The sequence below is a fragment of the Anneissia japonica genome, unplaced genomic scaffold (assembly GCF_011630105.1).
Source record: "Anneissia japonica isolate Jap-2015-1 unplaced genomic scaffold, ASM1163010v1 scaffold17412_len611537_cov169, whole genome shotgun sequence".
Classification (NCBI taxonomy): Eukaryota; Metazoa; Echinodermata; class Crinoidea; order Comatulida; family Comatulidae; genus Anneissia; species Anneissia japonica.
In genome coordinates this window covers 226,417-242,142 of record NW_022695890.1, presented here as the reverse complement: position 1 = coordinate 242,142, position 15,726 = coordinate 226,417, and the positions used below count along the sequence as shown (strand labels likewise).

General features: G+C 34.3%; 1 protein-coding gene and 1 non-coding gene across 3 annotated transcripts in view; both read right to left on the bottom strand.

Moving 5' to 3' along the window:
- LOC117101596 (centrosomal protein of 112 kDa-like) overlaps positions 1 to 14,850 on the bottom strand; it is a 40,119-nt gene extending 25,269 nt beyond the window's left edge. The window contains exons 1-13 of one of the 2 annotated variants that reach the window (XM_033241582.1): positions 14,703 to 14,850; positions 12,532 to 12,689; positions 11,307 to 11,373; positions 10,274 to 10,391; positions 9,428 to 9,624; positions 9,125 to 9,200; positions 8,536 to 8,640; positions 7,916 to 8,024; positions 7,341 to 7,477; positions 6,633 to 6,732; positions 6,054 to 6,172; positions 5,352 to 5,495; positions 4,619 to 4,773 (exon numbers count right to left, since the gene is read on the bottom strand). In XM_033241582.1, the coding sequence (XP_033097473.1) occupies positions 4,619 to 4,773; positions 5,352 to 5,495; positions 6,054 to 6,172; positions 6,633 to 6,732; positions 7,341 to 7,477; positions 7,916 to 8,024; positions 8,536 to 8,640; positions 9,125 to 9,200; positions 9,428 to 9,624; positions 10,274 to 10,391; positions 11,307 to 11,373; positions 12,532 to 12,634 (1,430 nt within the window). In that variant the 5' untranslated portion in view covers positions 12,635 to 12,689; positions 14,703 to 14,850. The remainder of the gene's footprint in view (positions 1 to 4,618; positions 4,774 to 5,351; positions 5,496 to 6,053; positions 6,173 to 6,632; positions 6,733 to 7,340; positions 7,478 to 7,915; positions 8,025 to 8,535; positions 8,641 to 9,124; positions 9,201 to 9,427; positions 9,625 to 10,273; positions 10,392 to 11,306; positions 11,374 to 12,531; positions 12,690 to 14,702) is intronic. The other variant, XM_033241583.1, reaches the window with a different exon arrangement.
- LOC117101624 lies at positions 457 to 649 on the bottom strand. Its single transcript, XR_004444297.1, has one exon. It is a non-coding gene; the product is annotated as a U2 spliceosomal RNA (small nuclear RNA).
- Positions 14,851 to 15,726: the final 876 nt, after the last annotated feature.

Below are 15,726 nucleotides of genomic sequence, written 5' to 3'. Positions count from 1 at the left end.
ATTTTAAAGACTAACACAAAATTGTGTAATTTATTGGAGGGATATATTTTCAGATGATAGTTGATAATTCCGAAGGGAAAGCGACATATAATTCTACCTTTACTCAACATCCCCCACCCCTCTCCCGACTTCATATAATTATTTTATGTGAAGTTTTCAAATGTTTCTTGGGCAGTGAATTCAGGTATCAGATGCGAGCGAGTAGGACACATGTAAGGTTAAAATGTGAATCGACTCGAATCACATACGAAATTATCGAGGCACATGGCATGCAATTAGTTGTATCATGACCAATTCTGTAAATATATTTTATTTTTTTATTTCTTGGGTTTTTTTCCAGTTACCTATTCTTACCCTTAATCCCAGTCGCTTTGAGCAATATACATGTAAACTATATAAATATTAATTGTTGTTATTTCGATTCTGTTTTTTTTAAAGACATATTTTCCTCTGTAGAGGATGTGGCCTGGTCCTGACTGTACTGCAATACTAGGTCAACCCGTGGCCAGGACGGAGCAAGCTCATGTTCCATAGCTTAAGTTAAAAAATCAGTTTAATATTCGAAGCTACTCAATGTGCAGCGTTTCAGATATTAAGCTGAAAAGAACAGATACTACACATGATCTTAGCCAAAAGGCCGAGAAGCGATACCGTTAAAATGTATACTTAGTATATATATTCAAGATTGACAATACACCCAACTGGTGTCAAAATATCATATACATAGAAAGCTGGATGCAAATTTACGAAAATAAATTTTATAATTATAAATAAATATTGCTTGTTTAGTTAATGTGTCATATATATGTTAATGTATATATACTATAAATTACGTTTTCATATAAAAGGTCATAATATGCAAATGAGAACTCAACAATAGTGAATCAACGGAAGCTAGTTCTGCTGTGTGCAACCAAGCATATCAACGTTTTGATAACGTTACGTAACTCGTTTTTCATTGGCAGCCAACAGTCAACGGGTAGCTAGGTATGCTGTGTGCAACCAAGCATATCAACGTTAATTATATATCAATAATGTAAACCTTAACGCAATTATTTACATATAATCTTTTAGATGTATATGCATTATATATAAATAATGGGTGATCTATTCAATAATATGTTAAATAATGAATTATATATAAATAATTGTGTTAAATAATAAATTTACACTTGGCGCCTCATAGAAAACTAGCTCTGCTGTGTTTTTGTAAAAGTTTCATAATTTGATTTTCATTGGTAGCTTACAGAAAGATTTTGCTTTTCTCAGCAATCTTCTTAACAGTCATAATCATTATTATTTAATATTTCGACATCGTATCTATATACTTTACTTTATACTTGTTTTGATATAAGCTATAGGAAAAACTTTGCTGAGGCCATGACCAAAATACAGTACTGTACAGGATTCGCAGTTTCATATGCCTTAATATCTCTGGGTTTTTTTTATGTTACTATGACTACCTAAGAAATGATGTGCCACTTTAAAGGTTATGTTTTGCTTGGTCATTTTGATTTACAGTGCAATGTAATTTTATCTGGTTCAATATTTGTGACGTTTAATATTAATGTTGAATTTTCTTTTTATATACTGTTTCGCTACTTCGAATTTTACGAGTTTTAATTTCAAATTGGATCTTTAATCTACGATTTTGTGTATACTGTAGTATTTTATAGTTCAAAATCGTAATTCCCAATTTCTATAAGTACAGTATTTTAAAAAAGCATAATTGATTTAAAAGTAGTACAGTAATTCATTATAACTCGCTTTCCATTATTTGTTAACTGAAAAACTTTGCTTTTCTTAGCAATCTTCTTGACATAATCTGGTTCAATAACTGTGACGTTTATTATAATGTTGAATTTTCCTCTTGTTGTTTTTCTATTTCCAATCTTATGTATTTCAATTTCAAATATTGATCTTTAATCCACGACTTTGTGTGTAATGTAATATCTTATACCTTATTCATTGTTTTTCTATTTCCAATCTTATGTGTTTCAATTTCAAATATTGATCTTCAATCCACGACTTAGTGTGTAATGTAATATTTTATACCTTATTCATTGTTTTTCTATTTCCAATCTTATGTGTTTCAATTTCAAATATTGATTTTTAATCCAAGACTTTGTGTGTAATGTAGTATTTTATACAATAATTCAAAATCGTCATTCCCAATTTCTATAAATATTGTTTGTATTAAAGCAAATATTGATTTGAAAGTAGTATAATTCATTAGAACTCACTTTTCATTGGTTGCTAACTGAAAACTTTTCTCAGCAATTCTTTTGACATAATCTGGTTCAATAATTGTGACGTTTAATTGATTATAACTAAATTTTCATTGGTCGCTAACTGAAAAACTTTGCTTTTCTCAGCAATTCTTTTGACATAATCTGGTTCAATAATTGTGACGTTTAACATAATGTTGAATTTTCTTCTTATACATTACAGCATTTGCTATTTCAAATTTTGTTTTTCAATTTCAAATATTGATTCTTAATTCACGATTTTTATGTGTATAATGTAGTAATTCATAATTCAAAATCGTCATTCTAAATTCTATATATATTGATGGCAATAAACATTATTTTGCTATTTCAAATTTTATGTTTTCAATTTCAAATATGGATATTTAAATCACGACTTTTATGTATATAATGTAGTATTTTGAATAAAAAATGTTGATGGCAATTAAACAATATTTTGCTACTTCAAATTTTATGTTTTCAATTTCAAATATGAATATTTAATTCACGATTTTTATGTGTAGTAGTATTATAATTCAAAATCATCATTCCCAATTCTATAAATATTGATGGCAAAAAAGTTTAATTGATTTGAAGGTAGTATAACCATTAAAGTGTCAGAATTTCCTTCAGACAATATCAGAATATAGTGTGTGTATGATGATTGGTCAATACTACCAAAGAGTATAAAATTGCAAGAGGTCCGACTGCCCTGATTTTGTATGCAGGCAACGGAACACTAAAAGTACTGCCACGAAATGGGGGGGGGGGGGAAGCGCCCTACACATAATTTAGAATCTCGTTGCTCGAATCTTTTAAAGGCCACGCCCCTTCATGGAAGTACTTTTTGCGTTCCAACGAATGCCCGGCAGTCGGATCTCTTGCAGTTTTACTCTTTGATACTACTCTATGTACATGTTTGCACAACGTTAAAAAACATTACTTACTTTATAAATCAACGTACATTATCTTTATATTATGAAGCAAGTGGCTTTTTTTTTTGTAATCTGAAGTTCTCACATGTATATTTCTATCCTACATATCACATATGTGTTTTTGATATTATCATTATTACAGCATTTTATTTATTAATATATTGTAAAATAATATTATAATATTGAAAAGTATATTGCTAGGTATGCGAGTAGCACATAACATTGATTTGCATTGAAATTTTTAAAATTTAGTGGAAAAACGGGGGCACGTGCCCCCCGTGGCCCCTACTGGATCCGCCCTGCTATAAATCTGTAGGTAAGAATGAAGTACACCAACCAATATATTCAAGTTTATTTTTAAACAAGAGAAATGTATTGTAAATTGAAAATCTTTTTTTTTAAAACCACAATAACAATTTCAATTTACAATATTATATTCAAACTAGATGAAACTATTGCAACACATGAGAAATGTATTGAGGCAAAGAATATACAAGTGATTTTTTATTATTGAAAATACAGCCTTGTTTGTGAATGTATTATATTTAAGTGTAGCCATGTTACATGCAACATTTTATTGACTAACCAAAATAAGTTATGATACAAGTGATCAACAGCAGTCCTTGGTGTAGTGAAGTGAGGTAAAATTTCAATTCAATTCAATATTTATTTCTTTTATTTGTCACACAATACTTAAAAACAACAAAACTCCTGATAAACTCAAAGCTTACAATGCACAAAAAAACAAACATCACAGGAGATACATTAGAGATACATAAAGTATCACCTTTCATAATGATTCAATGTTGTATTATGAAAGTTGATAGGCCTGGCGGCTGGACCTCTGATGATTAGTGCCCAAAATTTATTACAAAAATAACTTTTTAAAATTTTTCATGCAATGTAATATCCAAATGTAATTTCCTTTCGGACAATAAAGTTTTTGTATATCTTGTATTGTAATATAATAATCACATATTGATAATTAATATAATTTTTGGTAATAATTCAGCCGCTCCAAGTTTCTTTCCTATTCTTCTTATTGTATTGCATTCATTATTGATAATATACTAAAAATTAATAAACATAGGACCTTTACTAGAACCTAGGCCTAGAACGTGTGTGAACGTTGTTTGCATTGTATACTCAATTCAAGTTAGCTGGTCTCGTGACAATCTTCGCCACTCTCGAAAGGCTCTCTTTCAGAAAGGCTTCTATAAATGGATGTCTATGAGCAGAAAATAAAGTTGTCACTCCTCAGTACCACCGGATGGGAAATTTACCGATAGTTCCATAGTCCTCTTCCATTTTCTGAGCCTGGCATTGGTGCCCTCAAAAATACCCTGAATATTGTTGGTGTGTGCTTTGGTGGTGGGAAGTAAAATTTTAAGCTTTGAAGAAAGAACATTGACATGTGCAGAGTCTCCCTTAACCTACCTTGTCTTTGTTGCCCTGAGTTCCTCTGCCAGTTTGTTATTGCTATCTTCCAGCTGCATCTTTTCCTCATTAAGTATTAATTTAGATGTTGCTATATTTTCTGACTCTTCCATTAACTCCTGAAGACGAGCCTCCAGCTCTTTGATGACATTTGCCTCAAGGAGTAATAAATATAAATGTTCAATTGTATTTTTTAATTAAAAATATAAAATATGTTCAATAATTTACTAAATACAACCTACTGACAAGAGTGCATCACACTCATAAAAAAGCTGATAAACTGCAAAAACATCAATACAGTCATTCATTCATCCCTTCATTCATTCATTCATCCATTCATATCATCCACTCACATATTCATCTACTCATTCAATTTAAGTGTTCATACTTTATTATTAACATAATTCATTTATTCCTACTTTCATATATTCATTCATTCATCTTGCAAATAGTTAATCAGCTTATCTTGTACATGTTCAGTGCTCTTCCAATTGAAACATTTTCACTGGTAAATTTGTCCATAGAAAAGGGATTTAATGACTTGAAAAAACAACAACCCATACAGTCAAAGCCAAGGCATAGACTGGAATGATGTTCATTTATTGAAAAAAGGTCAGCCTAGACTACCTAGGCCTAACCAGTGGACATTTAATCCTACAAACACCAAATTTTTAGCAGTTGGCCGGTTATTTTTACTGGTAAATTTGATGGCTAAAACTGAATGGCAACTTACATGTTTTTCTACCTGTGATCCGTAGTCTTCTTCCATCTGTTGAAGCCGGGCATTGGTGTCCTCCAGAATCCCCTGAATATTTTTTGTGTGTGCTTTTTGCATCTCAAATTTCTCCTGTTCAAAATCTGCTATGGCGTCATGCAACTGTTGTCAATAGATTAATACAATTGCATCAGTTTTATGTAGCTAATTAACTAGGTATTTTCAGCCTAAGTAATTAAGTTCAACACCAAGACCATTAGTCCCTCATTTAACAGCCAAAAAATACTACAGTGCACCCTCCAATTCTAAACCCCTCTAATTCAAGACCACTTTTTCAAAGAAACAAATAGCAATCTTCTATCTTAACACAAAGCTAACACAGAGACCATCCCAATTTTCAGGTCACAAAGTGGTCTCGAATTGGAGGGTGAACAATCTGTATTTATATTAGCAGTTGACCTGGAACAGTTCTGCAAGTGGCAATTTATTGCTGTTGGTTTGGAAATATATAAATAACTAAATGAATGAATGAATGAATGAATAAATGAAAGAATGAATGAATGAATGAATGAAAGAATGAATGAATGAAAGAATGAATGAATGAATGAATGAATGAATGAATGAATGAATGAAAGAATGAATGAATGAATGAATGGATGAATGAATGAATGAATGAATGAATGAATGAAATGAATGAATGAATGTCTCATCAAATCATACTTGTTTATCATGTTGGTTCTGTGTGGTTTTGCTGGTGTGTTCCATCGCAGCCTTCAGTTCTGCTACCTGCCTCTCCTTGCTTTCCCGAAGTAATGTAACTTCATTCACCAGCAAATTCACTGTTGAAATAATACAATACGCTTAATAATTAATAACAACTACTTTGAAAACTAAATTTCAACAGCTGTGTATGCTGCTAAACATACATGTTTGATTGGTTTTTTTCTTTCTTGTTCATTCTAGGAACGGTTGGCGCAGGTGTTGTGGCTCATCAGTGAACCTTACATTCAGGGTTCAACGCCATCACTGTCAATAGACCTTTCCAGAGTGTCAAACTTAATAATCTGACCAATCAGAACAGCGCTAGGAATACACGCGCGTCTCACAAACACACGTTTTGTTGAACCTTAGCAACAATATCCAATGGGCAGGGCTTAGTGGAAAGGTCCATTTAGCTTGCATTTTTGAGCAAGAATCTTTATCTATGTTTATCAAATTGGTTTAAAAAATCCTTTGGAATAAGTCAATAATATAAATGTCAACAACATATTCAATACACTCAATAATATAAGAACTCACCCCTTTTCTGTAGTTTTCTATTAGCATCTTCAAGATCAGAGCCTTTCGTTCTGTAGTGACTCTTTATATCTTCAAGTTCTGCATTCTTTCTGTCCAGAATCTGCAGAAAATCATTGTAAAGTCCTGTCCAGAGACTATCACATTTTATTTGACAAAAGCATGTGACATTTACATCATGACCATTTATAGGAATATCATGACTATATATAGGCATACAACAGATTTCTTTTGTCAAAGGAAATTTGATAGTGTGACAAGTAGAGTTGAAAAGTATCTTTTATATAGTGACAATTCCAAATTATTGATCAAGGGTGCAAGAACTTTATTAGATGGCTTAACCCGACCACTCACTGCGTCCGATGGATGTCAACCATTGCGATTCTACGGAGAACGCAACACCACAACATGCGAGCAACAGTTCGTTTTTAATGACATCCATCCATTCAGCAGACAGCGTCACATTATCTAACACTCACAGGGAGGAGAGCTGGATTTGTTGGCCTTCGGTCGTATGACCGTTGAACGACTAATAAGTTCCCGCCCTTAAGTCGACAAACAAGGGCTTAGTCAGAGAGTCGTCCGGATGTCTTTTTACGCCCAATAATTATTTAAGACGCCCACTTTTAACGTGACGGCTTGGCCTACTGTTTGGGGAGTATACCTAGTTGTTTATGTGTACTACAATATTTCGTAAACCATCCATTTTACCTTTTGTATTGCTTGATCATGTAGTTGTTGGATTGTTAGTTTCTCTTCATGGAATTTCGCTTCTAACATCTTAGTTTTCATCTCCATTTCTTTTTCATGAGCTCGTACAATAGCGCCCTCATCATTAGCGACTGAATCTAATTAAAAATAAATCACATGATATTAATCTAGAGATGGAGAAATACATTTATTAGTGATTCATAATGAAAATAGTTTTTGTTTGTGAGAAGAAATTATTCAAAGTCTACAAAAAATAAAAGAGGAATCTTAAAAATAGACAAAAGGACAACAAAATACCTTAACACCGAACCATTCGTATAACTCCGAATGTTATATCAATAGACCAGAATTTATGGTAAATTCAAGTGTAAGTAGTGATTAGAAGGTTTTTCATTCTTTTAACGTTTTATGTCAGAATCATCTTAGAACTTTCAGGGGTCCCAAGATGAAGAAAGTCAATCCTGGGGGATCTGCAGCGGCAGATCTAAGAATTTGAAATAGAGGGGAGGGCTTTAAAAAATATAGGGTCTATACCACCTCAACCTCACCATCAGCTGTGATATGACTTGAAATACCTTTATGATGTCCGGCAGTTGCTTTAAGTTGTTTAGACATTGTATCGGTGTCAGACTCCGACAACCAATCTGGTTTAATTGCTGCATCACTTCTAGCCTTTGCATCACCCTACAAAAATACATAAATACCGGTATGTTAGCCACTGCAGCTTAGTGGAAACACCTGCACCTTACTATGTTTGTTGAAAAGGCTACTGGGGCAGATGCAGGATTTGGCGAGGGGGTGCGTGAGAGTCCAAACCTCGAATATGGAGCTTATCAAGGTGCCCAGAAATTGTTCTATGTTAATATTGATAAATATAATATATCAACAATACACAACTATCTTTTTCAATACAATTTAGGGGGGATGCAATCGCGGGGCTCATAAGCAAGATGCTCCAAGAGTCTCTACTATCAAGTAAACAAGTAAAGTTATGCTGGGCACACACGGCACAAAGGTAGTTGGCCCACGCATGGAGAACACAACGCAACAAGACGCACACACACGGCATGAATGTAGTTGGCAACGCATGGAGAACACAACAAAACTAGACGAAACAGGTAGTGACAGATTTAATGACATCTGCTCAGACATTTTGGAAATGTTCACCGTCATATGAAAACTGGGAAATTATTACCTTACTCCGTCGGGGAGATTTCAATCTACGCACTGGAGCCCCATTCTCTTTTTCATCATCTGACGATAAGTTATATAATGGTTTACTCCTTGACCGAATACTTTCCTAGAAAGATTTTTGGAATAAACATAATCATGTTAATATCATAATCAATCGACTTTCACAATTATAAATATATAAATCTGCAATCAACAATCATCGGATAAGCTGTGCATTAGGTACAATATAATCCGAACTGGGAAGTGTGCGGGAAAAATAATAAAATAAATAAATAATAGTAATAAAATAATAAATAATAATAGTAATAAAATAATAATGAAAATAATAGAAGTAGTAGTAGTAATAATAATAATAGTAATAATAATAATACATAATAATATTAATAACAAATAATAATAATAAAAATAATAATAACTAAATAAATAAATATGCATTATGCTGACAATACAAAGATACAAATCATTATCTATGCACAGAATTTGCTGGTCTTTCTCTGTAAAAAGCAGTGTATATGTCAACTAATATCACTCATTGACGGCCTGATGTCCTCAAGACAGAGGACAGCTAACAAAACAAGTAATAACCTTACCCTTGCCTTTGCAACTTTTGCCTCGAAATCGGTGTCACTAGGACGAGAGAGGATGTCATCAGCTGTTTTTGTTCGCCTGCAAATACACAATTCAAAAACAAACGTCATTCCTCCCATGTTAATTAAAAAAAACTAAAATGGAACATCTACGCACTTTGGCGCATCTAAGTTTATTAGCTGATGCCGATGGCAGTGAGTGCCCCTCCCATGTGCTATGTTTGTTTATGCACAAACCAAGCAGACTTTACTCTCTTCCTTACCTACAAGTAATAATCATTTTCTTTAGCTGATATATCTACTAACCTTCTAGGAGACCATGTCACCTCGGTGTTGGGGTCAATGTGTTGTCTGCTTCTAAGAGTTGATGATGAACTTGGTTCTCCAATCTTGATTGGATGAGTGGACGAGAACTCACCAAGTTCGCCTGTCACCCAATCAGGTAGGAAATGGCTTTTTTGACTCTTATCCTGTACACTGATTGGATCGTCAAAATAGATTGCCTAGGTAAGAAAGATTTAAGACAAAACCTATTTAAACCTTTTTGCTAAGGTCATGAGTTTGGTTAAACTTAGAGCAGACTGCTCAGTGTTCTGTAGAGCCCATGTTGTCTGAGTGGATCGTCAATGACTTTGAACCCCTGCAAGTCATTGCACCGTGCACTTATGTTGGCTACAAACATAGTGTGCGGCAAGCTTAAGGATCCACAGAGAGTACACGGTTATTATATTTCAAAATCAAGGTCAAAGTAAAATTTCATTGCTCGTTTTCAGTATAAACACATTACATTTTATTAAATGGATAAAATGTTAAAATAACGACAAAACTATGACTATCAAAAAAAAATTACAAATTCGTAAAAAAACAGCATATTATCCTATAAAACTGTTATGTAAGGAAAAGAAACAGAAAACTTAAAATATAAGTAAGATTTAACCTTAAAAAAAAACAAAACAAAACAAAACACACAAACACTCTGGGAACTATTTCCACATTCCACAAAAACAGAGGTAGTATTTGAATAACAGATAATAAATTGACAATTAAAATTGGGAATTTTAGATTATCTATCAATGAAAATCTATACCCAGGGAAATAAAGTCAGTACTTGACACACAATTGATCATAAGTAACAATAAAAATACTACAGACCATGTACGATGGGAGTGTCGGCAGTGGTCCACTTTCTGGTTTACTGGTGAATGGACCTTCGATCACTCCTCTTTTGAGCATGTGCAGTAAGAGCTTCGAATACATATTCCGATTTTTTCTAATGTAATAGATAATAATGAATCAATATTGTAAAGGTGGGTAGAAAATAAATCAAATTTTATGTAACAATTAAATGTGATATGCCCATATTTGGTTGTAATACGACATCATGCCCATATATGGGCACCTCACACAAATTTGTCGCATAAAATGTTATAGTGTAGACTGGGCTAAGGTAGATTCACACAGAATCCAAATTCTTAGTACGTGCCTCTATTCTTTAACACTGATTCGATTTTGTATTTTAGTTTCGTTAGCCATACGACCTGAATTCGGATTTGATGTGAGTCTACCTTTAGGATGACTGACTATAGTGGCGGATCAAGGAATTCAAACTAGAAGACAAAATTGAAGCCAGTGGGCGTGGCACTCAGTTGATGGGCGGACCACGCCCATCTTTGGGAATCCCCACATTGGTACGAAAACAATGTATGTACATTCAATCAATAAATGTTGTTTTTATAAAAAATAAATTTGATTTAGCTTTAATTTAATGTAACATTTAATAGATTTGAAGAATATAAAGAATTTGCTAAAGGTAGACCAGGCCCAATTAGGCTAGGCCGAGCTGATTAGGCCAAGCCGTCCAAGCCATTTGGTAAAAGTGGCCATCCTAAATAATTGTAGGCCGTCCAAAAGACGGCCGGACGGCTTGCTGGCTAAGCCTATGATGTTCAATACTGTAAATGTTTCAAAAAACACCTCTCTCAAATAAGCCCCGCTCTTGGATAAGCCCCATACCAAACATGTTCTGTTCTGTATTGGCAGTACCTATTATTCTTACACCAGTTCCAAATTCTTATTGGATGTTACTGTATTTATGGATTGGACTAGGACAATAAAATCCAAACGGGCATTAGGAATTTGTTTAAGACTGGTGTAACTACAATCTACTGCCTATTTCATTACTCACCTGCCTATGACACCTGATCCATGTGGCTCGCATAGTTTCTTGATCCATAATGCACAACACTGCCTCTCTGTATATAAAAATAAAAATAACATAATGCCCTCTTATTGGGAGTATATAATATTTTTGAATTTATTAGGGTATAATATGAATTTAAAGAGACCACAATGAAAATAAATTAAGTGTTAACTTTGGTTACTTTCTTTTCTATTTTTATCCTTGTAATACATTTTTAAAATTTAAATAAAAGAAATAAATAATTCACTTTTTATTATGGTAATTTTAACAAATTTTGAATTTTTAATATTTTATAAAATTCTATAGTTAACATTCATTTTACTTAAGGATTTATAAAAAAATTACATTGTAGCCAGTAGCTAAATTGCTTAAAAATTTACAAAAAAAAATCATAAAAAGATATATTGCAGATTAAAATGGTACTAAAAGAGATAAAAACGAATTGGAGTCCTAAAACTACCGAATAACAAACACTAAGCGACCGTATATACTCGCATATAAGGCGACTCACGTATAAGATGATCTACGACTTTAAAAAAAATATTTTTGGACGATTTTTGTATGTCGGGCGTACAAGACAGCCCCCTGTTTTATGGTCGGAATTCCTACTTTTTTCTGGTTTTTATGGTCCACATAATGCACAGAGCTGGCTAAAAATGAAACCAAATGTGAGGCTAATCTTCCAAATAATACCATTTTATGAGTTTTTACAGTAAATTTAGTAGCTTCATTGCAGTAGTAGATTTGCATGTTACGGACGATTCGCACATAAGACAAACATGATTTTAAAAATCTTAAATTTGTATGTCGTGCGTATATGACGACCCCCTGTTCGATCGTAATTTGCTATTTTAAACTTCGTCTTATATGCGAGTATATACGGTAAAACACAATAAATATTTAAAAGATTTTTAAAGACAAGACAAGGACCAGACTTTCAAATACATATGTGAATCATAAAATTATATTCAAAAATTTTAACAATATAATTCACATGCAATTAGGTACAGTATTAGCTCAAAAAATTGATGAGATGAAATAAATGATTAAACATTTGTAGGTTTTTTTTGGGTGTTTCGCCGTGAGAAAGAGAAGCACAGAAAAAAAGTGGCCTGCAAAACAATGTGGAAGGGGAGAGAAACATGTATGTATTTTATAAAAGCTGGGTCTACAGTAATTAGTGCCAGAGTTCTGTTGCCCTTTTGTTTACCTGACTTGTGTGGTAATCGCAGAACAAACGGTTTCATCTGTACAAGGTGATGATCAAATTCCTCATCTTGTTGACGTTTCCTTGCCTCCTGGCTGGAATCCATTGTTGTGTGTTAGATGACTACAGCTTCATATGTGTCAACCTTGAAACTAAGTCTACTAAACATTTCAAAATATTTGTAAATGCATGTATCACTACATGTAACAATTTTCACAGAAGACAATAAGACTGTCTGCTGTGCCAAAAAATAAAAACACAAGAGCAGTATACAAAATCAGTGGTAGGGGAGGGGCAGGGGGACATTTGCCCACCTGTCATCCAATGAATGGTTAGGTCATCGGACGAAAAATTTAAAAAAATAAAAATTTGCCTATTCAAATAATGCTATTTTGATTGTCAAGTCCCTAATACTGTAGTCTAAAAGCAAATTTAGGACCAATTAAACCATAAAAACTCTCCCCCATGAACCCTAAACCTCATGAAACCTAACAGGGATTTTTTTTTATTCCTAAGCTAGGAATGCTTCGTCGTCACCTTGGTTAAGACCGCTCCGTCCAAGACAGTACAGTAATGATAATAATTAAATATTAGTAATTAATGATATTATGAATACAGTATTAAAAATCTCTGCCTTATGGTACAAAAAATATTAAACTTTGTGGCTAAAGATATGGTAACACATCTAGATGGATTCAAATAGATACTCCTGGCCCACATTGTAAAGTATATTTTATTTGCATGGAGGATATCTTGAAAATGAACTCAAATTTGGGTGGAATAATCACTAGGAAATTAGGTGTGCTTAGCCATACTACTGCTAATACATTTGTTGTATATTACTGAGAGAAAAAGAAATTGTGTGAAAATCAGCCTTCTTTTGTTCAAAATGTGCAGACGGAATTCTAATTTTTTGGGGATAGGGCCTAGGCCAATATTATACTATATGCTGGCCCTAGGCTAGGAAGTGTAGGCCTGTCAGGAAAAATTTGGTCCGGGGCAAAAATCGGTCCGCTGGGCCGATTGTGGCTTTAAAATTACCTGCCAAATGTACAGTAGTCCACATAAGCCTAAATCGGTCCGGGGTCTATTTAGTAGTTATAACTCGTATTTTTGTAACGTTGTTCATATTTTTTTTTTAATCAAATGATAGATAAATATCTTATCTCTCATTATATATGTTTTCATTCGTTATGTGTGAAATCATAGGTGAAATTAAGTAAAGCTTGGCGCCCAGTATACCCTTTGGTGTAACAGTACGAAAAGAAGTCAAACGATGTGGTCTTAAATTGTGTTGGTCCGCATTAGTTTATGTTTTTACCCTGTTTTGCTTTGGTTGTGTTTGCTTAACGGCGCGACGAAGTACATGCATTCAATTCCAAGAATTCTGACCCCTTTATTTCATGTATTAGAGCATCTATTGTGTGATCTAATACCCCACACAATAATCCAGAATATTTAAAACTAATAAATTAGTCTTGTGTTTCATTTTAGGCCTAATTCTAGGCATAACCACAGCCGCCGAAAATGATGCATGCTGTGTGTATCAGTCGCCTAGGCCTAAGAAATGCATTATCAGATTGGTTTGATAAAACACATCCTCAAAAGCTTTATACGAATCATTCTGTCACTGCAGACTTTGCAAGTGTGGGAGAAGCATAAATTACTTTCCTCCACTCCACGGGAAAAACAGTCATACCCTACGAGCAGCAGTCGAGATACCGTGACCAGGCCAGACCGACACAGACCAATTTTATCCAAGCAGGACCGGCTTTAACGGCTGAAGTCAACCCGGAGGACGATTTTAGCAGTGCGGCCAAAATCTGTCCACCGGACATTTTTTGGCCTGGACCAATTTTGACGTAACAGGCCTACAGCAGTACACGCTTACCTAGCTAGTTATTATAGGCCTAGGTCTAAGCTAGGCCTACTATACTTTCAGTACAGTACTGTGTAGCATGTAGGCTTGGCTTAGCTAGGCCTGCTGCTACTACTCTTGGGCCTAGGCTAGGCTAGCTAGGCCTAACCAGCTAGGCCTAGCTAGCCTAGGGCCTAGGCTAGTACTAGGCCCTAGTACTCGGCTCAAGCAGGCCCGGTTTATTAATTAGGCTTCTTGAATCTTCTCCGAATACAGGCTAGTATTTATCAGTTGGACGATCATTGTCATTATTTACCTGCAACTTTAAAGTATTAGGTTAAGAATCAACACTCTGAACCATGTTTTTTTGTTTTGAAAGATTCAAACAGTAATTGACTCGCGCCATGACGAATGCAGTCTCTCTCTCCGTGACGACACCAGCACGGCACCTCGACATGTATGGGCGGTCATTAGGGTCAAAATAAAAAACTCAACAAACAAGGACAAACTCAAGAAGCAAAGCACAAACCATGGACCTATTAATAAGATCTTATTAATAGGTTCATGCACAAACCCAACATAGGACAAACTCAACAAACAAAAGACAAACTCAACAAACAATCTCAACAAACAAAGGACAATCTCAACAAATAAAGGACACACTCAACAAATAAAAGACAAACTAAAAAAAAAAAATTCCCATCCAACAAACTACAACCAAATAGCGTACACCACCAGCGAGCAAAGAACAATTTCCCATTTTAGACTTTCCCGTCCAACAATATTACTACAGGCCATCAACAGACAGATCCATCATGCAAGTTTCACAGCTACCACAGGCCAGCCAAGTATAGGACAGTTTGGCAATTTGTTGGCGCTTCATTTTGACTATAAATGGTGATGTCATGACGATAAATTTTACTATATGAAGGTGTTCCGTTCATCTAGAGCTATTTCCTAAAATTTTCACTCACGAAATGTCCCCCCACCATTTGAAACAGATCTGCGCCCTTGTCAAATCCACCCCTCCCCCCACCCACATTGCTTGGTGCTTCGCAAATTGCATTATCCACCCCACCCCCCATTGTTAAATCCTAGATCCGCCACTGGGTGTACCCGGCATACAATTTATTATTATATATTCAGTATATAATATATAATTGAAGTTCATTCGTCAATACTGCTCATTTCCGACAAACAGCTTCATTTATATATATTATTATATATTATACTGCTCAGTTCATCTACCGGCCGCCAATTAAAATGTTAAACTTTCTACTCACCCTATGCTGTATATTACACCAATTAAAGTGTGATGACGTTATGTAGTGGCGGATTTA